This window comes from Elgaria multicarinata, chromosome 1 (assembly GCF_023053635.1).
Source record: "Elgaria multicarinata webbii isolate HBS135686 ecotype San Diego chromosome 1, rElgMul1.1.pri, whole genome shotgun sequence".
Lineage (NCBI taxonomy): Eukaryota > Metazoa > Chordata > Lepidosauria > Squamata > Anguidae > Elgaria > Elgaria multicarinata.
The window spans coordinates 122244824-122272345 of NC_086171.1; the positions used below are offsets into that span (position 1 = coordinate 122244824).

A 27522-nucleotide genomic window follows, 5' to 3' on the forward strand; every position below is an offset into this window, starting at 1 on the left:
TTCTGCCATTTGCTTAAATGTTATGCACAAATTTTGGGCATAATCTGCATAATTTGTGCAAAACTGGCCATAATTAGCACAAATTGCTCAGGAATTACGCAAACTGCAGAACCTTCCCCCAAATGTGCAAAATTCCTGGGAAATCCTGCGAATTGGCCCGACTCACAGCAGATCGCATTGTGTGCTACAGAAGGAACCGAAATGAAGTCCAAGGAACCTGGGCCTAGGAAAACTCATTGAATGACACTCCCAGCAATCGCCCTGCCTCATAGTATTGTATTGAATGTCCGACTGGGTCCACTAGGGCAGTGGATGTCCCCGCTTCTGGCCCTCACAGTCCCAATTAGACCCTCCTAGTGCTAGGACAGGCCCACGCCTGACCGTTTTCGAGCCTTTGAGAGTGGTCAGGTGTGGGTCTGCCATGACCTGTGCCCTTTGCCTCTCCACCGCTGTGTTAATGGCGGCCACCATTAATGTAGCAGGGGAAACTAGGATTAACCAGTTTTCCTAGAGTAGAGGGGGAAAACATAGGGTGACCATATTTTGGAAACCAAAAAGGAGGACAACATGGTCACCTCCCAAGGGGGCGTGTCCAGTACCAAGGGGGCGTGCCCACCCGAACATAGCCTTTGTCACATGTCTGATTTTACAGCACACATTTAAGACAAATCTGTTCTACATAACATCTTAATGTTAAAATCACTGAAATAAAGAACAAGTGAGAGATTCAATGTATCTGAAATTAACTTCACTCACTCCTACTTTTGCAGGTTTTGCTGTACTTTGAAGCTTTTGCTATACTGTGTGTGTTACATTCTCCCCTTCCCTCAAATATCTTTTCTGACTGTATCTTCACTCATTGCAAGCTGCTGTTGTTGTTAACAGGGTTTGGTACTGGCCCCAGATCTGTTTCAAATTTGGTATGGCTAAAGCTCTACCTAAAAGCTATCATGGTGCAAAGTTTCATTTCTTTATCTTTAAAAATGACGATTTAAAAAATAATAATTTTAAAACCTCAATTTTTAAAAAATTCCTAAAAAATCAATGGATGAATGGATCTGTTTCAAATTTGTATGACTAAAGCCCTTCCTAAGAGCTACCATTGTGCCAAGTTTCATGTCTTTATCTTAAAAAATGACGGAGTTATAAGCATTTTTGTTAATTCCTGTTAGAGCTGCTCTTTGGAAAAAATCCGGATTTCCCCTCCCCCTCCTGGATTTGCCATCAAAAACCCGAACAAATCCGAGCAAATCCGGTCATATGGTCACCCTAGGAAAACATGTCATTTGCCTTCCACACACCCTGCACCAATCAGGGCTTTAAACTCCCTCTTATGCAAGGTAGCCTTGTGTAAGAGGGCCCTTAAAGCCCTGATTGGTGCGGGAACCATGACAGCAATGCACGCTTTCCGGGGCCTCTGGAAAGCGCACTTTGCTGAGGGCTCAGGAGGCTCACTCAGCAGGATGTGGCGAGCTCGTGGGTCATGGTCCCCTGCAAGTTCTACAAAGCCTACTGCCTCAATTGCATAATTTTAGGAGGGGCTCCAGAGAACATTGTCTTCCATAAGTAGCCTTCCCTGTGTCTTGCTTTGCTAGCCCTCCCTGTGTTTTCCCACTGTTTCTTCCATGTTTTTTTTCCTTTTCTTTTCAGAGAAAATCCATTCAGGAGGGAAAGACGGAAAAGTTACATAATTGCTTTTGATCGGTAGGCACCATCTGTCTCGAAGCACCCCAAAGGGTATTTATTTGATGCAACCCCACACAACAGCCTGTCTGTGGTTAAGGCAGGTGACCCCAGAGTTATCTCCACATTGTAAAAAAAAAAAAAAAAAGGCCTTTGTATTAGCTCTTCCAGATGCCCAGCCCTAGCACTATGAATTTACAGGCATTGTGCAAGCATTCCATCTTTGCCTTCTTTGGATTATATTGTGTTTAAATAAGAAAAGATGGAAGGAAAGGTGGAAAAATATGGGAGAGTTACAAATAGGGATGTCCAATCTGCACACCGCTGTGTTTGCCCAACTTAGCATGTGTTAAGTTGGGCAAGCATAGTAGTCTCCCTGGTTGCCCAGGCTGCCATTTTGTGTGTGTGTGTGTGTGTGTATGTGTATGTATGTATGTATGAGGTGGCTTGTTCTTTTACGTAAAGGGCCTTTTATTGAAATGGAGGCTGTAATGCAGCCATTTACACAAGATTACAGACTGGTAATATTGCATAAATGGCCACTTTATGGCCACCATTTGCCTAAAAGGCCCTTTACATAAAAGAATGAGCTGCCATTTTTACCCAAAATGGTAGCTTGCTGAGAGATCAGGTGTCTGTGTGCGGGGCAACTGCGGACCACCCAGCAGCTTGTTGTATGCAGTGAGCAAGGGCAACCAGGTGGCTGGCAGGAGTCCAGAGAGCAGCACGCGAAGCATAAAGCAGACTGGCATGAATCTGTCCATTGCAGAACATAGCAAGAGATTGCACGTCTGAATACTCTCCAGGGTCAAAACCCCTTGCTTGTAGAAAGCTAGCATTACAAAGAAAAGTTCTAAGCAGTGTTTTGTATCATTTCAAGTTTTCTATGCTTAGGGCACATGTGTTTGAGGTTGTTGTTTTTAATGTAGGGGAACATTCCAAAATGTAATTCCCTACTAATAGTCAGAAGAAGTTCAAACTAAAAAAAGGGTGCAGCACGTGATCTTTTTTTAATGTGAAAGTCCCACAATACAGGCAATATAGCTTTCATCCAACATTATAAATAGTTTCTGGAATTCACCACCACAAGATGTTTATTGTGAGACGATCACTTAAATAGCTTCAAGAATGTGGCCAGCCATTTAGAGTTATGAGAACGACATCCAATGTTTAATTTTAGGTATTTAATTGTAGATGCAATCAGCAATCCCTTGTGAAAGAGATGAATTTATAACTTGTCCATGAAGCAGCTAGGCAGGGGGATGGTTTCTATCAGGGGTGGGCAAATTCCTTTGAATCAACTGCTGCATCATGTGTTGGGGGGATGGCTGGGGGTCATGCACATCATACTTATCTACATCCACACATGCACACAGATGCAGACCACATACAAGCATATTGCAGACATCCACGCACTGCACACACAAATCTCAGACAATCCTAGTGAAGATCACTTGGAGGAGGGAGGCTTTAATCTCCCTCCTATCTCAGAAATACTGAGTAATATCAGAGGGCTGGGGGCGAAGTTAAAGATCTTCATCCCACGTACCTGTTTTCCTCAAATTATCCCCATTGCGTCAAGCTGTCATTGTTGTTGTTAGCTAAATCACACCCCTGGCGGCAGCGCTCCTAAGATCCTTTGCATACCAGGAAAGGGTTTAAGGAGGAGAAATGTAAAAAATCAACGGATGACCCAATACGATTCAAATTCGGTATGCTTAAAGCCCAACTTAACATCTATTACTGTGCCAATTTTGATATCTTTATCTTTAAAACTTACGCAGATGTAAGCATTTGTTTAATTTGTACTTTAAACACATCAAATCATCCTCCTGCACCCCCGGTGGCTGCTCGGAGAACGACAAAAGATTCGCTCCTAAAGAGGTAGTTAAACATGTCGGTACTTTTATATATGAAGCACAATTAAAGCAGGATGCATGGGAATGCTTCACAGTCAAAGCAGATTATAAACTGGAAAACTTCAGAGTCCTTTGCACGCAAATTCACAGTGATTGCACAGTATAACCCTGGTGTGATGAAACTAAAAGTCTCCCCCCATTGTAGCAAGGTTAAACCTGCATCGCAACAATCCTCCAAGAAAAGGTGGCCTGTAGTCTTCGTGTGTTCTCTTTCCCTGGAGCACTGGGTTCCCTCCATCTTCCCCATTTCACCACTGTTGCTTATATCTTTAACTTGAATCAATGTAGAACTTGGACAAGTTATCTTGATTGTATTTAGCCACTGGCCATTCTTACAACAAACACCAGTCTTGCCTAACAATGGTGAGGAAGATGATAAAATACAAACATAATAAAGAAAAAGTACATTGAACCAAGAAATCACGCATCCTGTTATTCCTTGTGCTTCCATATATAGTCCCTTCCAAAATGTAAAAAAATGACGTTGGGCTACAATATACACTTGATTTCAAAAGAACTCTTTTCTGCTTTCTATCCTAGATGGAGGGCATTCACACAAGTATAAGAGGCAAGTGGGGCTAAAAGGGGCACATTTAGTAAAACAAAACAAAACCCTGCAATTGTAATGCAATCCCTAGGCTGAGGTGGGCAACCTCTTGGGCTAATTTCAAAAGCAAATGGGCTAATTTCTCTGAAATCAATTAGGTCAGTAATTGGCAATAGCAAGTGGTCCTCTCACAGCAACCTGCTGAGCTGGAAGAAAGAGGGAGAGGCAGGCCAAAGAAAGAGAGAAAAGGAGGTAGCAGAAAGAAAGAGTGGGAGAGAAAAGGGAGGATACAGAAAGGGAGAAGGGGTGACCCCGCCCACTTGGGGTTCTGGCCCCTCCCACCACTGGCATATGGCCTCCAACGTATTACACTTTTGGGAATGTGACCCTCAACAACAACAAAAAGGGATCCCCACTACTAACTGTAAAGGAATAACTGGGTGTTGAGGTTCGTTTGGCAAGTGACTGGCGTAGGTGGATTTTTGTCACTTTTCAAAATCAAAAGAACAGCTCTAGTCAACACTCACCATACTCTGCCAGAGCATTGATGTAATAGTCAAAGTAAAGTATCAGTTCACAGAATCCAGCTCACAGTAGGTGATTACCGGAAACCTATTCTAGCACCCAAGAAAAATACATCCCATTTTAATATGACCATTCAGAATTAAAACAGCAGCTATGTGGCTGCTAAAATTAAGCTAGGGATGTTGTTTTTAATTTAGTTCAGTCCCGTGATTGTCATTGGGGGTTTGTTTTTTTATTTTAAAAAGTCAGAAAATGAACCCAAAGCCACAAAAATTGAGCACTTCTAAATCCCACTGATTTCAAATTAAGACATATGCTTAATTCAATCCTCCTCCTGAAATAAACACAACTTCAAAATGCCTCAACTTTGTCTGGATCTAATTTGCATCTGGGAGCACTAGATGCCAGCAATGCAGCACTCTGGGCATGCAGGCACATACAGAAGGGCTTTTGCACACAGCCTGCTTTTGTAGCCTTCATTTTGAATAGTTTCCATTTAACCTGTACATTTCATTAGTGGCAGATTGCACAAACCCTCTGTCAAGAGTCTTGACTTATCTCTGGCGACTGCTTAGAAGTCAGTTGAAGACACATCTTCTTAAAGTCAGTCTGGACACAGTCAATCATTTTTGAGAGACTTAAATATGGTTTAATGAAATATGTTGTCAATCAATTCCTTTTGCCTGACTGCTACCACTGGTGAAATGGGTATTGCCAGTATCGAAGCACACAAACACCTGCTAAACCTATTTACCAGAAATGAAGCAACAATGGAATTCATGTACTCACCATGTTCATACTATCTCCAAGTCTCTGAAAAAAGTATTGCACAAATCCTTTTTAGTACACCAGACTACTATGGCTTGGATCCAGAGCATCCCCTTGGGCAAGTGGGGGTAGCAACTGTTCATAACAGGCAGGATTTATCACACTCCCATTGGAGGACTCCTCAAAGGAAGATGACCTGAAGAATGCTGAGCCAAACATCGCAGAAGAACTGCCTCTGTCTAGGGGTTTTGAGACAGATTAGGGGGATCCTACCCCTCACAGCTAGTTAGCCCCCCTCCAAACTCAGAGGCAGACGCCAAGCAGCTACCTAGTTCCAGGGAGCAAAGGCATCCAAAGGTTCAGGCTCGACCGGCTTCAAAAGTGCCCGCCTGAGAAATAAGGACTCCTCACTAGTAAAGGTATATTAGACTGCTAGAATTATGGGTAGTATCCCATGTTAGTACTATGTAGAGTAAACTCATTGAAATGAATGGACTTAAATCACGACAAACCTAAGCCCCATTCATTTCAATGGGTCTACTTACTGACCTCACTTTTAGAACTCATCCTGAGTAATCCCTTGCACCTCTATAAATTGGATAGGATTGCTGATTTCTGCTGATTCTGTCCTCCCCTGGTTGCTGCACCACACATGCCCTGCATGTGTGGTGTAGCAACTAGGGCTCCCTGGCCCTCAAGAGTGACTTGAAACAGGTATGTTCTCTGCAGTGGGAAGGAAGGGGACTCCACCTATGGCTCTTTGGGTCCAGTATGCACACACTCAGGGCTGCCTTACAAATTGGGAAGACAACATCCATTTCTGATCACACCAATCATTCTCGGTGCAGTTTAACCCAATGAACCCACCCTTGCCCCATCAGATCCTTTGGAGATGCCAAGGACTGAACCTGGGGCCCTTGGAGATGCAAGGCATGTGCTCTATCTCTGAGCCAAAGTCTCTTCTAAAATGGAAGGACCCATCTAGCATTAGCCTGGAGAAACATTTTTGGGAGTGGACACAAGTGGTAACATGGGCTTTGCATGCAGATGGTGCCAGGTTCTACCCCTACCTTCTCCAGTTAAAAGCATCACTTAGAAGCTGATGGGAAACCCTGGAGAGCTACTGCCAATCAGAGTACACAATACTAGACTACACTGATAAATGTTCTGACCTCGTATTAGGTGGCTGCTGAAGGCCAAAACAGACATTATATTAAATCTGTGTCTAGCAGTGATGGGTGTTTTTTGTTTTTGTTTTAACTCTAGAATAGGCACAAGGGACCCAAGGGACCCAATCTGGATCAAGACCTTAGCGTAGAGGGCAGGGGGCTTTTGAGATCCAGATCAGGCCCCCTATTTTGGCTCTTACATTCCATGCAGTATACATGTGCCCAGATAGTTTGATCCTCAGGAAGCCATGTTGTTCTCTTCCTCAAATTTCCTTCCAAAAATCACAAGGACAGTCAGAGGAAACCGCTGTCAATATTTTCTCTTGGGAGTGCATAAAACAAATAGAGACTTGCTTATGTGGCTGCTTCCAGACAGAGGGGTTCTAGTGCAACCTTTTGGAGGCATTGTGTGGCCACCTTTAATAGACTTTCCACTTTAAAGAGAAAAAAGGAGGGAGGAAGCAGTGGGAAAGCACGGGAGGGTTATGAGTGCAAGACGTCACTGTCGGGAGCCCTCACAGAATTCTGTGAATGAGGCAGGATTGTCTGGAAGCAGCCTTGTGTTTAGGAAGCAATTTCTTCAGGTCAAACTGCCACATTATTACTTGAGTGATATGACTCAAAATGTTTCAATACAGCTAGTCTATCTGATGTCCACGACTGCTAATTAAACAGTAAGCATCACAGAGGCATACACTGTGTCTCCTTTGTTATACACCCCTATACCAGAATCTGCATGGCAAGAAATTACACTCTGGCTCCCCCCTATGGATAACCATATGCTGGAAATGCGTCTTTTTAAAACACACGCACCGCCACTGTACAGGCACTGCTTTATTTTGCTCCTTTTGAGGAGCCTGTCAAAGCTGAATCCCTGATGAAATTGACTTTTAACAATGACCGGTTTTGGAAACAATGTTCTCTCACACATACACACACACACACGGAAATGAAACCTGCATTTTACAAGCACGGGCATCTGTTCCAATGAAAAAGTGCTCTTTTCTCTAAATTAAAACCTGCTGAATGGAGCGTCCTCTTCTGCGGCTTCTTAACCCGCATTGTTCCCTTTTGAGGTGTCAGGACTATGCTACGCTTAAGGATGCAGAAGCCCCTCAAAGTTTAGACTCTATTCTTTGCAACTATATACTCCCTGGTTCCTCCAAATCTTCCTTCCTTGTTCAGTAGCCCTTCCTTCCTCAACTCTGTGTCTCTTCAGCTTTCATTCAGAACCTGGCATCTGTGCCCCTTGCCATTAAACTTCCCTATCTTTCAGTCCTCTGCCTACCCCACAAAGCTATTTCTGTCCCCAGGGGAATAGCTTTGTGAAGTTCTAACACCATCCATATTTACATATTTCCCTTCCCTCACTGAAGCTGGACTGCAGAAATTCTAACAGTTTTGATTCCTGAGCAGTTAGAATTGGTGTCAAAAATTACACTGCCATGAGTAAACCGCCCAGAGAGCTTCGGCTATGGGGCGGTATATAAATGTAATAAATAAATATAAATAAATGAATAAAATAATACAATACAATATAGATTACAAGTACTTTGGAGAAGGCATTTTAGTTTTGCAAGATCTGCAATTTTGCTAAGATTAATAAAAATGGTTTTACGTAACCCAGCCTTCTTCAACTGGGGGCTGGGTATGATGAGAGCTGTAGTCCAACCACATCTGAAAGGAACCCAATTGGAGATGGCTGATCTAACAAACACACTATCAGGCCTAGTAAAAGTAAATGTAGCATTTCCAGAATAAAAAAAATTAACAGTAAGTCCATAAACTTAGACTGTAATCCTATATGCATTTTCGTAGAAGTAAACCCATTAAAAAGTGCTGCTTACTTCAAGGACTGCACTGTTAGATGCAATATATTGTTTGAGGGCTCAATAGAAAAACTATTTCAAATAACTATTATTTTGTATTTATTTCCAGAGTCTCTCCAAGTTGAAAGCAAACTTCAAAAATCAAAACAAACCACTACATCTTCTGATAGGTTGGAAGCACATAGCTATTGTTAAATCGATTCTATGACACTAAATAGCCATTTTCTCTTTAGTATTAGTGGGAAAATACCACTCTATTTCTCACACTAGAGGGCACTGTATTACCACAAGGCACAGACTTTCAAAGGACATATTCCTAATTAAACCTAAACAATGGAATCTTGAAATTAAATGACTGGATCTAACAACATCTAGACACAGAACCGAGGTTATTTATCTGAAAAAAAATTACAATATCACTCATATGTGAGTTACTACCTTGGTTCTTCTTTACTAAGCCCTTCATGGAAGTCAACGTTTGGCCAAAAGGTTAAATCAGGAATATAAAATCCTAAATGGCTTCTACAAAATAATTTATGAAGTTTCCTAGACACATCCACACCAGAACCTTTCCCCCGTTTATTAGCTCACAGTCATTACAGCACAGAAACTGAAATGCAGCGTGTTAGAATTGGTAGAAGTCTTTCTTGTTTCTGCTTGTAGCCCAGTGACAGTTTCTCAACGTTTACCCTTGTTCCAATATTGCTGCTGGGGATACCACAAATGGGGGCACAGGGTTCAACTACTGAATCTGAGCACAGGGGTTTCACTTGCTTGTGTAACACTGACAAATACTCTCTCAGCTTTCAGTCATTAGGCACTTCCCTTCTGGCAGAATGCACTAGGAATCCAACAGACTCAACACTCACAAGCTACAACAAGCCCATTACTGTACTAGCCGCCTAAGGGCGGTATTAACTAGCAGTTCCTGTCATCAGGATGACTAGGTTTGAGTTACATGGTTGAAAGAGATTCTATCATGGCTGGCTAAGGAGTAAGGTGAAGACTATGTTCTCAGAGAATTCTTCCATGTTCTTCAAATTCTGGGGAGAGGGGGAATCCGTCCAACAATTAAAAAGGTACCCAAACAAGACACAAAAAAGTCTTAATTGTGGCAAATGTGCAGCTCTTCTAGGCCAATATCCTTTCCTGGTGAGTCAGTCATTTTTGGTTGCTTTTGAGCAAGTATACTAGGCGTTTTTTTATTACATTTCTCTACCACCCATTAGCTGAAGCTCTCTGGGCAGTTTACAAGATAAAACTTAAAACCAGAAAATACAATAACACAATAAAAACAGCATTTATAAGCCTAAATTCAAAACAGAATAAAAGCAAACTAGTAGCCAAGATCAAAGACAGCAGCAGTGCAAAGATCTAAAAAATTACTAATACCGTTTTTAGAACTGGAGGGAAAAAGCATGAGAAAATAAAAACGTTTTCACCTGGCATTGAAAAGATTACAATGTATGCATCAGAAGATCACTCCAAAACCAGGGTGTTACCACTGAAAGGCCCTCTCCTGAGTAGACACCTGCCTCATCTCATTCGATTGGGGCACTCAGAGAAGGGCCTCTGAGGATGATCTTACGGTCAGGGCAGGTGTATTTGGAAGAAGGCAATCCAACAGGTAACCTGGCCCTAAGCCATTTAGGGTTTTGTACGTTAAAACCAACACTTTGAATTTGCCCCAGAAATGGACTGACAGGCAGTGTAGATCATAAAGCACTAGCATAATGTGATCATATTGGCCAGTCCCAGTAAATAGTCTTACTGCCTTACTGACCAGCTGGAGTTTCCAGAGTATTTTCAAAGTAACCCCCCATCAACATTAGCAGTACTTTAGCCTCTAATCAGCAACAAATCAGTCTCTAATAAGCAACTAATTTTGTTTTAGGAAGGGATATATTTGGAAAAATCTGAAGGGCTGGCAACATTGGCTTTATCCATTGACTCATTCCCAGCTATGAAGATACACACACAAAGAAGGGGTCCTTAACCCACCTCGAACACCAAAATGTCTAACGTTATGATTGAATCCAGACAGATAGTGCACAAAGCACACAACTACTATAGTAAAAACGTTAAGTCAAAAATGGGGTGAACAGTTATAACGAACCAAAAGTTTTATAATAAGAACAAAAATTCAACATTATTGTAACCACCTTTAGCAGATAACATAAAAGTTATAAACAATTGCAATGTAGTACAATAGCAGTAATAAATAATCAATAATATTGAGACATGTATAGGTCTCATTCATTATTTCAAAACCCAATAAACAATGCAATACAATGTGGTTACAGAATGAATTTTCAGTGTAAAGTCACAAATTAATAGGTTTCTTCAGTGTAACAGGTTACTGGTATATAATTCCTGTTTTCACGTGTTGCTTCCTCAGAAACATTGAAAAGATGTAATAATAGATAAAAGTCTTATTATCACCCATAAACAAATTGAAAATGCAAACATAATATTGTTGGTGCAAGAAGTATTCAGTTTGGTTGAAGAAGTGTGTAACTCACCACCGTATAGCTTAGGGCTAATGCCGTTGGGGGGGGGGGAAGTGGAGTGTTCAAACCTCCATCCCATGTGGATTCTCTGTAAAGAAGTATATATGCATATATATATATATATATATATATATATATATATATATATCAGGAAGAAAACTTTAAACAATAGTATTTTTATCAATAGAGGAATAGAGAAACTCCAACCTTGAAAACCTGGCCAAACGCCTCAAACAAATTCTTCATGAGCAACTGGTAGCTGTTACTTCATTCAAAGGCTTTTATATCGGTGAAAAGCTGATAACTAATTGGCAACCAGCCATGGTTAACCCAAATAAATAGAATAGTCTATATTGATATTGAGTCCATTAGGCTGTGTTGAATTTAAACAGAAAATCCATTCCACCTCTTTTTTGAGAAGGAGATTATTATAACCACACCAATTATGTTGGTGAGTGTAAATCCTGTCAGTCACCAAAATTTTGAAATCATCATATTTATGTGAATAGTCAATGAAGTGCTGAACCAATGGTGTTTCCAAAATATTATGTTTCAGTTTGGAGTGATGCTTGACGATCCTTGTCCGAATGCTGCGTATCATCTTGCCAACGTTTCTACATAACATTATGATTGGAAGTAATACTGCACCAAAGGTTGGATCCAGATTTAATATGGATCAACTGCACTGGCAGAAGTGGAGTTCACAACCCCCTGCTTCCCATGCAGCCCTTTCAGTCCCCTAAAATGCCACCCAGAGAGTCAGGAGGCCCTGCCGAATGGGGTGAGCTCAAATGTGTTGGGGGAACAGGGATACCCCAAATTGGCAGAGGGACATTACACAAGCAGAGCCTTCCTCTTGTGGTAAGTCCATTCCTCTTGAAGAAGGCCATTCAACCCCAAGCTGAGGTAAAGTAGATATGATTTATGGGTTCTAAGAATCAGTTGATGATTTCCTTATCGTTTTAAACTTGTTGCCTGCTAGTTTCCATCCATTTTAACCTTCATATTCTTTAATGTGAAATGGTAAACTAATGTTCTTTATTCAGCTCTCAAAGCCATTTGAGATTAACACAAAGCACCAATCATAAAACCTTTCCGATCAGCCTCCTTCTAGTCCAGTCATGCCAAAGAAAAGGGCTTAGAAAAATGCTGAACTTCCATATCCGAAAGAGGAATGAATTCAATTCATCTTTTTTGGCACAAACATGAATCTGACATGTAGGTATATGACCCACAAGGACAAGAAGATTAGTGTCGATTCCAAGTGTAATCATTGTCCACCAAAGAGCCAATGAGTTACAAAAAAAAAAAAAAAAAAAAAAAAGGTGCTTAGTTTTGATTTGGCAAAATTGATAAAAACAATTGCCCTCAGTCTTTTCTTGATTTACCACCCAATAAATGTCACCTAATGAGTAGCAACGCTTCCCATAGGGAGGTCAGCTGCTCTACAGAACACAGGACTGTGCTGCAAAGCGGAGCCCAGTTCAAGGGAAATGCCAGGATGCAGTCAATAACGATATGCGGGAATTGGATGGGGGGGGTTACAAGGCTGAGGGTGGCCAATCAATGGGCACTGGGGATAAGGTGTCAAGAGGAGCTTAATGGACTGTTCCTGCCAAGATAGAAGGTCAAACTGATGAGTGGGTCTTCAACCAATACCGAACTCCACTTGTGGAATTTCCTCAGGTGCATCATAAGGGGACTGACTGTACTCCCAGTTTGGTTTCTTGACATACAAATGGCTACTAATCCTGATGGCTATGCGCTACCTCCAGTAGCAGAGGCAGTGTGCCTATGTACACCAGTTGCAGGGGGACATGGGTGGGAGGGTGCTGTTGTGTCCTGCTTGTGGGTTCCTGGTCAACAGCTGGTTGGCCACTGTGTGAACTGAAAGCTGGATGAGATGGACCCTTGGTCTGATCCAGCATGGCACTTCTTATATTCTAAATGAAATAATCATTGCCCGAAGCAGTATCATGTTGTATCGCAGGAATAGGAAATATGCATGGTCCAGTTGTTGATGAATGTGGCCATGTACGGCCATGCTAGCTGGGGATGATGTGAGTTGGAGTACTCTGCTGTATGGATTTCACGCATCTCTTCCGGCTTATGGACCATACATTGGAATTTGTGGACTGTTTACCAGGAATAGTCCCTCTTTTGCCCATACCTATTTTACCTTTGGGGGGTCATTTTGGGAGCATCTTTTTAAAATGTTTGCATGTGCATTAGAGATGTTCAGGCTTTAACTTGTACTAGAAATTAAACTGTTAAATGAGGGTGGGTGTCTAGGCTCAAGTGTAAGTGTTCTATTGTTCTATATGTTCTGTTCTACACTAGTGTACTGGTGTGAAACTGCAGAAACACAGGACACAATAGACTAGTACACTTTTCCCGGTTAGGCAAACAGTAAATGTTGCTGAATGTATTCAGACTGTCTGTAATAAGTACAACAAGATCGATCCACTGTGAGGATAAAATCTTGTGGTTTTACTAAAGGAAAGTTGTTACAATCAATTCACTAAGTCATCCTGTTGGGAAACCAGTTCAGACAAGCTACTGCAACATAAGTGAACAAGAGTAGAGAACAACCATTTAGCAATTTTAACTAAATTTTAATCAGTGCATGCATGGATTTTTGGCATGCAAACATCGGTGTTAGAAGCAAATTCGAATGTCCCTTCTGTAATCACCAAAATTTTGGAGGGTACAGTGGACTCCACCCTCTCTGCCCATGACTTTATCTGAGTCTGCCATGTGGACCATAATGAGATCTTAAGGGAGGGGCTGTAGCTCAGTGGTAGAGCACATGGTTTGCAAGCAGAAGGTCGCAGGTTCGATTCCAGGCATCCCCCAATTAGGGCTGGGAAAGAACCCTGCCTGAAACCGTGGAGAGTCACTTCTAGTCAGTGTTAGATGGACCTAGGATTAGATGGACCAAGGATCTGAATCAGTATATGGCAGCTTCCCATATGCTTAGGTTCCTAGACAAATCTTAAATTCTATGTGGATATTGCATGGGATGAATCAGTACATATGACACACAAACCCCGAAAAATATATGGACACAAGTTAAAACATTTGAGAACCACTGATACAAGGGAAAGCACTACTTTTCAGACATTGGCACAGCTCTAGTATTTGATGGAAATACTTCCTTTTAAGGAAGAGATGAACCCATTCTTCCCTCTTCCTTTCTTAAAAATAGAAACAAGCCCCCTTCTATTTAAAACACATTTTCAATATTGTCAGTGGGTGAGGTGGGAGGCAGCCATGCTAGAGAGAGAGAGATTCTACAAATTTTATTCCAAATGCTCTAATACCCTCTTCTTCCAAATTCACAGCTGGTACTGTTTGATCTTCTTTCCCCCGCAGGGAGTTGGCATGTTAGGCTGCGCATATGCAGCCTTGCGCAAAGCAAAACAAATCCTCCTGCCGCCAGTTTATCTGCCTAGCTCAGCCTTCTCCAATCTGGTGCCCTCCAACAAATGTTGAACCAGAACTCCCATCATCCTTACCACTGGGCATGCAGGCTGGAGATGCTGGGAGCTGTAGTCCAGCGCACTTATTATTTATTTATTTATTTAGAATATTTATATACCGCTCCTCATTGAAAAATTTTTGGAGCGGTGTACAAGGTAAAATGAAAATAAAAACAGAATAAAACAGTTAAAACAAAATTTAAAAAGAAGCAAAACAACAACAACAACACAGAAATCCAAGGCTGCATGTTAAAGAAAGGCTTCTTGGAATAAAGATGTTTTCAGGAGGCGCCGAAAGGAGTACAAGGTTGGAGCCTGCCTGCCTGACCTCCAGAGGCAGGGAATTCCACAGGAGGGGCACCACCATGCTGAAGGCTCTTCCCCTGGTGGATTCCAATCGGAGGATGGATCTAGGTGGAACCACCAGGAGCAGGCCCTTGGATGACCTCAGTGACCGGGCAGGTTGGTAAGGGAGAAGGCGCTCTCTCAGGTATCCTGGTCCCAAGTTGTTTAGGGCTTTGTACACAAGTACAAGAACCTTAAACCTGGCCCGGTAGCGAATAGGCAGCCAGTGCAGTTCCCTCAGCAGAGGAGTTACATGCTGGAAAGGGGCAGCTCCAGACAACAGCCGAGCTGCAGCATTCTGCACTAGCTCCAGCTTCCGGAGCAGCTTCAAGGGCAGCCCCACATAGAGCGCGTTGCAGTAATCCAATCTCGAGGCTACCAATGCCTGTACCACCATGGTCAAGCTATCCCTGTCCAGGAGAGGCCGTAGTTGGCGAACCAACCGAAGATGGTAAAAGGCACTCCAAACTGTGGCGGCTACTTGAGCCTCCAACGACAGAAATGGGTCTAAGAGTACCCCCAAACTACGAACCTGTTCTTTCAGAGGCAGAGCAACCCCATCCAGAACAGGCAATGAGCCTGTCTCCCGGACTCGGGAACCACTCACCCACAGGGCTTCCGTCTTGCTAGGATTTAGTCTCAGCCCTCATCCAGCCCATTACTGAGTCTAGGCACTGGTCCAGGACTTGCACAGCCTCACCTGATTCAGTTGTCACAGGGAGATAGAGCTGTGTGTCATCAGCGTATTGATGGCATTTAGCTCCAAAATCCCCTAATGACCGCTCCCAACGGCTTCATATAGATGTTAAATAACATTGGGGACAAGATGGTGCCCTGCGGCACTCCACAGCTCAATTGCCAGGAGGCCGAGGACTGGTCACCCAATGCTACTCTCTGAAAACGACCCCGTAGGTAGGACCGGAACCACTGTAAAACAGTGCCTCCGATGCCCATCCCACAGAGTCGATCCAGGAGGATACCATGGTCAATGGTATCAAAAGCTGCCAAGAGATCGAGCAGGATTAACAGGGTTGCATTCCCCCTGTCCCTCTCTCGATAAAGGTCATCCATCAGGGTGACCAAGGCTGATTCAGTCCCGTAACCAGATCGGAACCCAGACTGGAATGGATCTAGATAATCAGTATACTCCAAGAGTGCCTGCAGTTGCTCCGCCACAACCCTCTCAAGTACCTTCCCTAAAAAAGGAGTGTTAGCAACTGGGCGGTAGAGTTGCCTAATACCATCGGGTCCAGGGTGGGCTTCTTCAGGAGTGGTCGCACTACTGCCTCCTTGAAGGGCACCAGGTTGGGCAGGGGACAGACAACATGTGGCCCTCCAGATGTTTTGGCTACAATCCCCATCAGCTCTAGCCAGCCTAGCCAATGATGAAGGATGATGGGAGTTGTAGGCCAAAATTTCTGGAGGGCCACAAGTTGCCTACCTGTGAGGTTGGGCAAGGCTGCCCTTGTTTGTCTTTGTCCCAAAATAAATCTCTCTCTCTTCCTCAAGGTATGTTCAACCAACAACAATGCAGCTGTTTCGCCTTACTGAAAAGCATCTCACTCCCTTTTCATTTCTTAATTTTTTTTTCTAAAAAAAAACAACCCTAAATATAAAATTTCTTTCATCGCTTCTTGTGAGCAGCCAGCCTGAAGTGGATTGGCCTGTTTCACTTGGAGAATAAAAGCCAATTCTAAAAGAGCTATTTAACTGTGACCAGAGAGTTTCAGTAGTGCTAACAGAACAAAAGAAGAGTTCTCATCATGCAGCCACTTCTCAGTACACTGGCTTGTTCACGGGACCCGGCTTTTGTATAAGTAGCAGCCTCCTCTTTAAGCTACAGAATGACCTAATGCATCAATACTTTATAGATGTTATAAAAAGCATTCATTTGCATTCAGCTATTACAAAAATGCTATTTTGCAGAGCCATTTAAAAGAAAAAGAAAGATCCCCCCTCTACAATTTATGTTACAAATACGCAGGCTAAAAATATCTCAAGTTCTCATGTGTCTCTGAGCAACATTAATAGGAAGCAAAATCCTTCCTTTCTGCTTTCACTCTCTAGCGTGGCATCTCTAGACAGATCTCATAATTTACATCTAAAGTGCAACTAATCATTTGCTTCAGAGACATGGAAGTGTTTGTCAAACAAAGGGAAAGCACAGGTGATGAAAGGCAAAATGATACAGCAAACCTACAACAAAGGTAAAAGCAGACTATAAATAGGGTTTAAATGGCCAACACTGCTTGGCTCGGTTTATGTGTGTAGACGCAACACAGGACGTAATTACTATTGCTTGAAACTGGCCAATGTGTGTTTCATCTTCACTCAAATAGATTTGGCAAGATCACAGTGAATTAACCCATCATGCTGTTTAGAGCTAAGCGCAGGTAGGGATTAGCATTTGCCAAGCGGTGACTTCCTGGGGTGTGCATGTAACTACTTGGCAACCTGGCTGTCCCGGCAAGATGTGAAGTGGATATTATCATACTTCTGCAACTGATAAGCAACCTGGACACAGAGTAAGATTCTTCTCCCCACTTGGTGGGACTATACCAGCTTGTAAATTAACAACTTGCACTCCAGGGTAGTTTACCACTTGGGAAAAGGCTGCATTCACCGTCTGGCACGGACATTTCCAAGCAGGGCCAATCAATGGGTACATCCATGTGAAAAACACGAACAAACACAAAGATCTACATAAGCACTGCAAGAACATAATCCATATATGCCTGGTCTTAATCTTAACCAACATCACCTTGTGCCTTTGTCTGACGTCAATCAGCAGACCTGGACACATTCTTCAGGGTTAGTCAAATCTGAAGATCTGGAACTTCCGTCCAGTAAGAACTTGTATGGAATTCTGCTGGATCCTGAACCACTGCGTACTATGAAATGTGAAGACGATTGTGATTGGCTAATTTAACTAACTAGTGTTTGAATAGGACCTGTGTTTTCATTTATATTTTACCTATAAACATTAAATGAATATTTTTTTAAAAGGGGGGATACAGGGCGAATCCTGCAACCTGCATCATTTATTTATTTACACCCTGCCCTTCTAGAGCTTGCACACCACTCAGCCATTAAAACCTGCTATAAAATACAGCAATTTCCCATAAAATAGCAATACAACAAAAACAGAGTCAGGTTTAGGAAACAAAACAAAGAGCATGGAAGACACAGAACAGGCCCTCTCTCTTGTGTGACCATCAACCAAGCCTCTACCATAGTCAGAAGATGGAGAAGGGCCTCTCCACAAAACCGTAGTATCTTCCAAGTCAATTTCCATGTATTTCCTTATTTTGCTTTATTTATTCTGCTTCTGCTGGTTATGAGAAAGGACAAAGAACTTTGCCAGGCCTGCCTACCATCACTGGGAATGTTTCTCAGGGGCCCACTAGCTATTGCCCTCAATCTTCCAAACCTCAGAGTTGAGGAAACCTTCCTTAAAAAAACAAAAACAAAAAGCAAACCTAGGCCTACTCTACACCAAGCAGGATATTGCACTATGAAAGTGGTATGAAAGCAGTATATAAAAGGCAGGAGCCACACTACTGCTTTACAGCGGTATTGAAGTACACTGACAACTGTTGGAGCCCATTGCCACATACCATATACTGCTTTCATATTGCTTTCATAGTGCTGTATATCCTGCTTGGTGTGGCTCCTGTCTTTTATATACCGCTTTCATGACGCTTTCATAGTGCAATATCCTCCTTGGTGTAGATTAGGCCCTAGATACTGATGACACTGTGAATGCTGTATCCAATCCTACTTCTTTGTTGTACTTCTATGGTACTGCTGCAGCATCCACACCATAATGGATCTTGCATAAGTTGCCATTGGCTTACGCCACGGTATGTCACTGCTTCATACCATATGTACTTTGTATAGAACCATTACCAGACTGGCCAAAACCAGGTGAAACTATCACATTCACAGCCCCATTAGTTATCCTTCCAAAGTTCAATTTCGTAACTTCGATTTGGCCTGCTACGTCAAAGTCTGAGAGCCTCTGACCTATAGCCTTAAGCCAGTGCATAGTTTACCCAGACGTCTGTAAAATCTATTAACTGCACATATGCGACTATAAACTCATGCACATCCTCTCAGGCTCTGAGACATTATTCTTCCCTGAGACAGTTCTTGACACAGGAAACTCTACTGTACATTTTTGGAATGGGTTGGGGAGCAACCAAACCCTTCTCGGTGTATTTGGAACCATTTAAAACCACATGTTCCAATATCCTTGAATTGTCATCTGTTGTGGATAGAAGACACAATTGTGGTGGGACTTATTGCCATCTAAAGGCATGATCCTTTTACTTGGAAGCTCCATTGACTTCAGTGGTGATTGATCCTACATAAGTGTGCATAGAAGTACACTTTAAGGGTTATATTTATAGCTTATGGCTTATCATGGTCATTTCCTTCTAGAACAGACCCATGCTCAAGATTATCTAAAATAAAGACGTAAAATCACTAATGGATTCTCTGAGCATAAGGTTTAACTCTCCGAGCTCAAGGAAAACAAGCAGACTTTGTGCCTTGGTACACTCATTATGCAAGTCTAAACTGAAAACAGAAAAAGAGGTAGAAGCAGAATTGGTTGCTCAGCAAATCTCAACAGCCTTGGGACTGTTTATGGATGACTGCATACCATTCCATTCAGAAAGTAATTTCAATAAAATAATGGAGACTTTATTATTTTATCATCAATTGTTGGGGGTGTTTCACGCAAATCTGTTGCTCCCAAACACGCCAGGATTCTTAAGCAAAAAACAAACCCTGGTTTACAATCTTGGCTTGTAAAAGGAATGACAAGCTAAAGAAACCATTTTTTGATTTAATCAGCCACTCACACTAGGAGCTAAACGATTGCAAATGGGCTGTGTGAATTCTGATTTACCATTCCATGTGAATGCTACCACTGAGGGAGCATTGCTTAAACATACAACTCAGGAGAATGACATGGTGCAGTTTGTACCATTCTGATTCCTAACTGGCAAGATGTAATGTTTGAATACTCCCTGTTTTTTAAAAAAGAGGAACAAACTCTCTCAGCAGTTAGAAAACTAGCATATCATGGGGAAAAAAGTTCTAGTTTAGCATTCTCCCTGCCATGATTTTTTTTCTACACATAGTTTATATATATAAAATGTAAACATACAGTCACCCCACTTGCAGCCTAAAATGGTACAGCCCGGCAAAAGCTGCACCACCTGATACTCCCGATTGTGTATTTCAGCTTTGCATGGGAAAAGTGGTTACATGTGATTGAGTAAAACTCAGACCAAAAACCAGATTTTTCAATGTGGCATAACATTAAGCCATGCCACCGCAGCACATTCCAAGACTGATGTGGCAACAAGTCAGCCTGTGTTGATAGATCATGAGGACATCACATGGTGGCATGATCCATCAATACCGATTAACATTTGAGTAGTGTGAATTGCACCTGAAATGATCTAAACTAAAAAAAAGTGAAGATGTAATTTGTGGAAAGCTTTTTCAAAGAGACGTGCAATGAAAAGAAAAGATAGCTAAAAACTGCTGAGGCATTCCCATAGTTCAGCCCTCTCCATCACAATGCCCTGCAGATGTTTTGGACTACATGCTGGCTAGGGCTGATGGTAGTTGTAGTTCAAAATATACAGAGGGCACCATATTGAGAAAGACTGTCATAGTTGTTAGTGCTATCCTGCAATCCTATGCACACTTACTTGGGAGTAAGTCCCACTGAACTCAACAGAACTCATGTCCGAGTGGAAACATGTAAGATTGCACTGTGCAGCAATAAGAACGCATTGCCCGAATTACTAGATGCTTCACAGTCACAAAATAGTTGTGTTGCCTGGAGTTCTACAAATCCACAGTATAATTTAATTCTTCTATACAGCGACCACCAGTGTCCCACAAAAGGAGGCATATTTTTCCAGTTCTGTCTCAACAATCCCACCAGTTTTCCTTGATGTTTCTTTTTTCTATTGTGGGGGTGGGAGGGGTATTGGGGAGTCTGGATTTAAATGTACTTTCCATTTATATCAATGCAGTTTGCGTGAAAGGAACACATCAAAGATCAATTGACCAAAACAAAAATTGTTCCAGTTCTGATACAACAGCCTGAATGTTGGAATATAATCAGAAGAAAATGAAAAAGCCTTTAGTGACAGTGATGATTAATTACCAAGGTCACAAACTGACCTTACTTTCTACTTGCTTCATTCAAGCAATCAAATTAGAGGGTGGGTTGACTCTTTCCGAAGAGCCAACCCACCATAACATGAACCAGAGAAGAGAAATGTTATTGGAATTATTGCCATTTACTAATAAGATAGTGATTTTTAGCACTGAAGTGATATTTCATACCTTTACATACTCCATAGCTGGATCCATAGTATTCTGATCTCTGCAAAAGAGAAGCACATCAATGAGTACAACGACTGCATCTGATTGAGAACAAAATCAATATGTGATTATTCTTCCTTTTGGGATCTAGTGGTGACACACCAATACCGCAAAGCTGAGAAATCAGCACAGAAAGTCACAATAGAAGCATAGGAACTTGAGAGTCTCTACTAATTTCCATTTACCAGCAATTGCCACTGCTAACATATGTGGCACATGGAGATGTTCAATGTATCGCATTCATTCTATGACATTCAGTCTGGATTATCAAAATGCCCACATGTATTGAAAATAAACTGAAGAAGTAACCAAAGCCCTTTAATATGGATTTATGAACATGAAACATGAAACTCTGGGTCAGCCCTCCATCTCCTGAGGTAAACCTTGTGACCGTACCATTTGACAATCATAATTAGTTTTATTTCTGTTTTCCCAATGACCTTGTATGCTGCGACTCTTATAGAAAATAAGAGGGGCTGTCAGCTCCATTTGTGTAAATCTGGTGGTGAGGAACCCCAGGCCTGGGGGCCAAGTGTTGCCCTCCAGTTTTCCCGTAATGGCCCCACTCCCTTTTCCCTAATCACTAAACCTTGGTGATTTCCTGGCTTATGCATGTTCCCCCTCATTCTTAAAGATTGAAATGCCTACCCTAGAACTAAGGCCATGGCTAGATCTACCGGGTCTAGCGCGACGGAGGGGGGAGGATCTTGTGATATGGTTATCGCAAGATCTCCCCCTCTGTCTACACACAGTGCGCGATGTCCCAGGAGGAAGAAGACATTGAGCCCCACCATTTTTAAAAAAGGAGAAGGAGTGCACGAGCGCTCAAACGCAAACCATAAGGTGTTTTTTTTAAAAAAAATCCCTGCTCCCCGCCCCCGATGGGCACAGAGCTCCTGAGGAGCTTTGTGCCCCATTCCCAGGTCTTCACCGTTACTTCACGATGAGCAGGACAACCCGCGACGCCCGCACACACATTCCATGGTCTCGGGATCAACCCAAGACCGCAGAAAAAGCGGGCTAAGAGGGTAGGGTGATATCCTGGGGCAAGGGAGGGATTATCCCTCCCTGCTCCCAGGATCCCCTGTGTATCATGTGGGGAGATCACTCCACCCAGCCATGCCCTTAGTTATTGGCAGTAAGAACTTCAAGCTACACTATACTGACATTTTTGTATTTTGGCTCCACCCCTTTTATGTTTGGTTCCACCCCTTTTGCATTTGACCCTGCCCATTGCTGGAATGTTAGGAAGCTCTTAGGGCATAACAAAATACCGAGGTGGAGCTCCAGATACCCAAACTACTACTTGAGGAGGTACAGATGCCCAAGCTACTACTTCAGGAGTAAGCCTTTCATCTGTATGGGCCAGAGATGATCAAGCTACCTTGTATCATCCTGCCAAGCAGTAATAAGACATCTTTTACTGTTTCTTTCATGCAAGCCATAGGTTCAAACTCTAGGTTGTTCATCCTCCAACAATCCAGAATTCCAGGTTGGGACATTGCGATAAACAACTCAGGGACCCGAGTTGTTGACGATTTGCAAACTGGACCACTGTAATCCACCAGCAGGTTATTACTGCATACTCCACATATTTATTTCAAAACTCTTATGTTTACAACACACACACCCCAAAACCACAATATTTCCTATATCCACAGCAAATTTGTGAACGCTGACTACAAAATGATGGTGCATTATTGACTTTAGAAGAAAAAGACAGCCCGCTTCACGGAGCGAAAGGACAGCACATCTTTTTCGTTTTGGGAGTCATTCCCCATCAAACTTGACCGAGCACACTGAAAAGTTCTCTATTACACCCAAATATGTATTTAAAAATAATTAGAAGGCAGGTTTCCAAGGCACCTCTAATTGAAATGAATGGGTTAAAGAAGAATCTAATCATTGTATGGAAAGTGGAAGGATCTTTCATTTTCTAAGTGGTAATTTAATCTAGAATATTGAATTCTGTATTAACGTGCCTCTTGAAAGATCTATTGTGAACTTAAGTAAATTGCACGCACGCACGCACGCGCGCGCGCACACACACACACACACAGATGCAATTACTTGGTTTAGAAACAAAGTTTAAATCAGTAAAAGCCTTGTTTAAAAGAACAGAGGGGCAGCTATGCTATTTTATATAGAGATTCAAATTGTTCCCCAGGCATAGAAGGTACTCTTCAACCAAATGCCTATTAATAAAGATTCACTAGGCAGCTCCAGCATTCTTTGGAAGGGAACTGAACAACTACACATTGTAAATCAGCTTTATAGCTGTGTAATATTAGGCAGATATCACAAATTTATCTTCTTCTGTAATACGAACAAAAAGGACTGGCGGCAAAAGGGTTGGTTTGTCTCCAGTTCCAATCTTCTACGCCACAGATGGGAATTCTGTAGCCTTCCAAATGCTTTTGGACTACAGCTCCCATCATCCCTCTCTATTAACTATACAGGCTAGGGCTGTTAGGAGTTGCAGTCCAGCAACATCCCCATCCTTGTTCTACACACTTACTCCCACGTACATCCCGTTGAAATCAGAGGGTCTTACTTCATGGTAAACATGTTCAGGACTGTGGTGAATGACAAGCTAATCTCTTACAGGCATCCTCATAGGAGACTTTTGTTAAGTTGGTCTTGTGCTTGTAACTTGATATCCAACTTCTGAACATTTTCTCTGCACCTAGTCTGATAAGGAAGTCTCTTCCTTTGTCCTCCCCAAATTGCTTGAAAATAGATTCTTTCAGGATGTAATCCTATGCATGTTTAGATAGACAGAAGTCCTAAAAAACCCAGCATTCCCCAGCTAGCCATTCTGGGAGTTATAAGACTTTTATCTGCCTAAACATGCATAGGATTGCAGCCTTAAACTCTACAAATTTCATAAGAAATTCTCATGTTCGTCTGATGTGTCACAATTATGCAGATTATCCTTGGACCATGCACAGGTTTCATGCTGGCTAGGATACAAGGGAAGGGAAGCAGCAGAATGCCACACCAGTGCTAGGTGGAGCCCTTAATGATGGTTAAGCATTACATTTGCATTACCTAATCATGGTTCAGAATTGCCTGCAAAGAGGATGTGGAACCATGATTTAAATGGGGTTTGAAAGAAGCGTTTTCCGCATTACATCTGCACTGAACAAACCATGACTAAAAATAGCATCGTGCCACAAAGTGACAAGCACCATCTTCTAGCATCTCTAGAGCAGAGCTGGTAGATATTTCTTGGTGATCTGTAGCAGATTGGCAAGGATTCCTGTCTCCCAACTGCTTAGCAATAGCAGCTACAAAATAACTCAGCAACAAAATGACCTCCTCCCCTGTTATTCTGAAATAAGTGGGGTTTTGTGTGAATGGACTGTAAACTGAAAGTTTTGGTTCTCAAAACAAATTCATGGGCCCACAATCGAATTCTAAGAATATAGAATCTGCATCACCGTCTAGTTTGCAGATCTTGGGGTTCTACTAAAAACAATGAAGTAGATTCCACCAGCTTGAAGTCTGACTACGCTTGCTCTGGGGATAGGGCTCAACTTGACAAGCTACACCCAGTTTTTACTGGGTTTGGGAACTTAACCAGCAAGATTAAAGCTCAAAATGGTTACGCATTATGTCTCCATCTGTCCAGACCCAAGTAGAAAGAGACACCGGGACCAAGAGACAGGTAATGGGCTCCATTGAGGTTGAAACTGGGTTCACGGTCTGGAAAGTTTAAGACCATTGGCCTAAACCAAGCATGGGCAACTTGTGCCCCTCCAGTTGTTGTTGGACTGCAACTCCCATCAGCCCTAGCCAGCATAGCCAATAGAGAGGGAAGATGGGAATTACAGTCCAACGACAGTTGGAGGATCACAAGTTGGCCTCCCCTGGTCTAAAGTTTAAACACATAAGACAGAAGTCAAAAAGTGGCGTCATGAGCTTGTTGCTCATAGTTACGTAACTCATGCTGCACCACCGATATACTCTACTGTTGTAGGGAATGAATACACAATCAAACTCAATGGCATTGTTTTCTAATTACAGCATATCAGAGACTGTTGAAAGCAAAGGTAAAATTTGCATAATTACTGTTAGTATTATATCAGTGCTGGCATACACTCTTCTATAGGGGAAGAACCTTGTCTCATATTAAGGGCTTTTCTACACTCATCATTCCCTACTCATGGTTGTTTATGGGTTCTTTAGATGACATTGTGACCCCCAGTTTCACTTCTGTTTAATAAGCACTTTCAGTGAATATTTTAGAACAGAGAAAATGTGGCATTTGTGAAAGCAAAGGAAGTGTGATTTTTTTTGGTGTATTTACTCTATTCCACTATACCACAGTGCCATCTAGAGGTTATGTAGCAGAAAAGCAGGAAAGGAAACATTCCTTGTGTAATGCTTGGGTCTCAATTCTGCGATGAAACCAAAAGTAGATACAGTGGATTAACAGCCTTGTGTAGAAAAGCTCTAAGTCACCAGATAATGGTTTGCTCCACATGGGAAGAGAAATCTACATTCATAGAGCACAGAGCCTTCTTGGCAGTGGCATTCAATTTATAAAATAACTTTCCAAAGAATGCACACTACCCCTCAGCAGAGTTAAGCTGTTTAAAATTGGGGTTTTATTTATTTGCTACATTTTATATACAAGAATCACACATTTTAATGGCAAACTCGGATAGTGGATGTCCACCGGAACGCTGCCAAAACAGGATCACTGAGAAATAAGAGGGAAGCATCAGAATGCTTAAGGGGAAATATATTTTTTAAAAAATAAATCTAGGAGGGCCAATGCAGACTGAGCATGCTCAGAAGCCACAGAAGCAGAGTGATAGTTGTAAAAGGAAAAATCGAACGGGGAAGTAAGAAAAAGAATGGAATGCCCTGCTTGGAGAGAATGGTGGCGTGGAATCCTAGAACTGAAGCATTTGTTTTAGGAGAAAGGATATACACTGCAACATTTTGTTGCAGGTCCATCTTATATATAATTCTCAAAAGCATATATACTTTCCCCTCCAAGATTTCTGGCTACAGGTTTGCTTCTGTGGGTGAAAATGTTCCCAAACCATGCCTCTCGAGATTATCCGTAACAATTCCCCCGAGTTATTTCTCTGCAAGCAATATATATATACACAACCAATAAAGAAGACACGCCACCAACGTTAGTTTCTTACCACCAGTTCTAATTAGTCATGTTTATGGGGCCACCAGCAATAAACCAACAGGATTACAACTATGCTCAAACACAGCTGCGCATGAGACCTTTAGCATCAATTGCAGTTGAAAGCTTGTTTCACTACCTTAATAAGCTGTCTTTCATCTGGCATTATAAAGTCCCTAGTTAAAAGATGTTTAACTTTCCGCAGAACCCACGTTCGCTGCTTCTTTGGTTTGTTTTGCTGTTTGCTTACAGGATGTGTGCTTTTAGACAGAGGGACGCTTTCGACTTGCACATGATGAAGTTTGACTAAAACAGGGGTTCGCAAGTGCTGAATTTGCACTCCATGTTTGGCTTCCCAGCGATCAGATAAGCCTTATTTCCATGTCAACAAAGAAGCATTTGATGTAGAGAGCAGCTCATTAGCATTGGAAAGGAAAAGCTGTTTCATGCTTTAGAAGATAAGAGAACAATTATAACAAAAAGCAGCTTCCCATTTAAAGAATAGCATTAACTTATGAACTTATTCAGGTGACATCATAGACACTCAGAAACACACACTGGAGGCAAAAGAGGCCAACAGCAAATGCTGCTTGCCTTTAGTGTGCTAATCTTTCAAAGGCATTGACTTTTGCGCCTTTTTAGCACATCACTCAGACATCCTAGCTGAGCTTCCAAACTGTGCTGTTACTTTTAACTAGGGCAACGCAGTTACTGTTGTCTTAGTGGTGCATGCTGGGACAGGGTGATCATTGTTTAATTGGACTTCCAAAAGACCTTTGACAAAGTCCCTCACCAAAGATGCCTGAGCAAATTTAGCAGTCATAGAATAAGAGAAGTCCTCTGATGGATCAGTAACTGGTTAAATAGCAGAAAGCAGAGAATAGCAATGGCAAATTCTCCCAATGCAAGGATGTAAACAGTGGCGTCTCACAGGGATCTGTATTGGGACCAACACTTTTCAACTTGTCCTTAATTGATCTGGAATTAGGACTGAGCATTGAAGTGGCCAAGTTTGCTGTTAACACAAAATTATCTAAGGTGGTTAAAACAAACAGGGATTGTGAGGAGCTCCAAATGGATCTCTTCAAGCTGCGAAAGTGGGCATCGAAATGGCAGATGCTTGTAAGCAAGTGTAAAGTGATGCATGTTGGGGGGGGGGAACCCCAAGAACTTCAAGTA

The 27522-nt window shown here is 42.1% G+C and overlaps 1 protein-coding gene across 1 annotated transcript in view; it reads right to left on the reverse strand.

Moving 5' to 3' along the window:
• BCAR3 (BCAR3 adaptor protein, NSP family member) overlaps window positions 1–27522 on the reverse strand; it is a 100542-nt gene that overhangs the window by 42512 nt on the left and 30508 nt on the right. The window contains exon 3 of the mRNA XM_063135960.1: window positions 21153–21192. Coding sequence (XP_062992030.1) covers window positions 21153–21192 — 40 coding nt within the window. The remainder of the gene's footprint in view (window positions 1–21152; window positions 21193–27522) is intronic.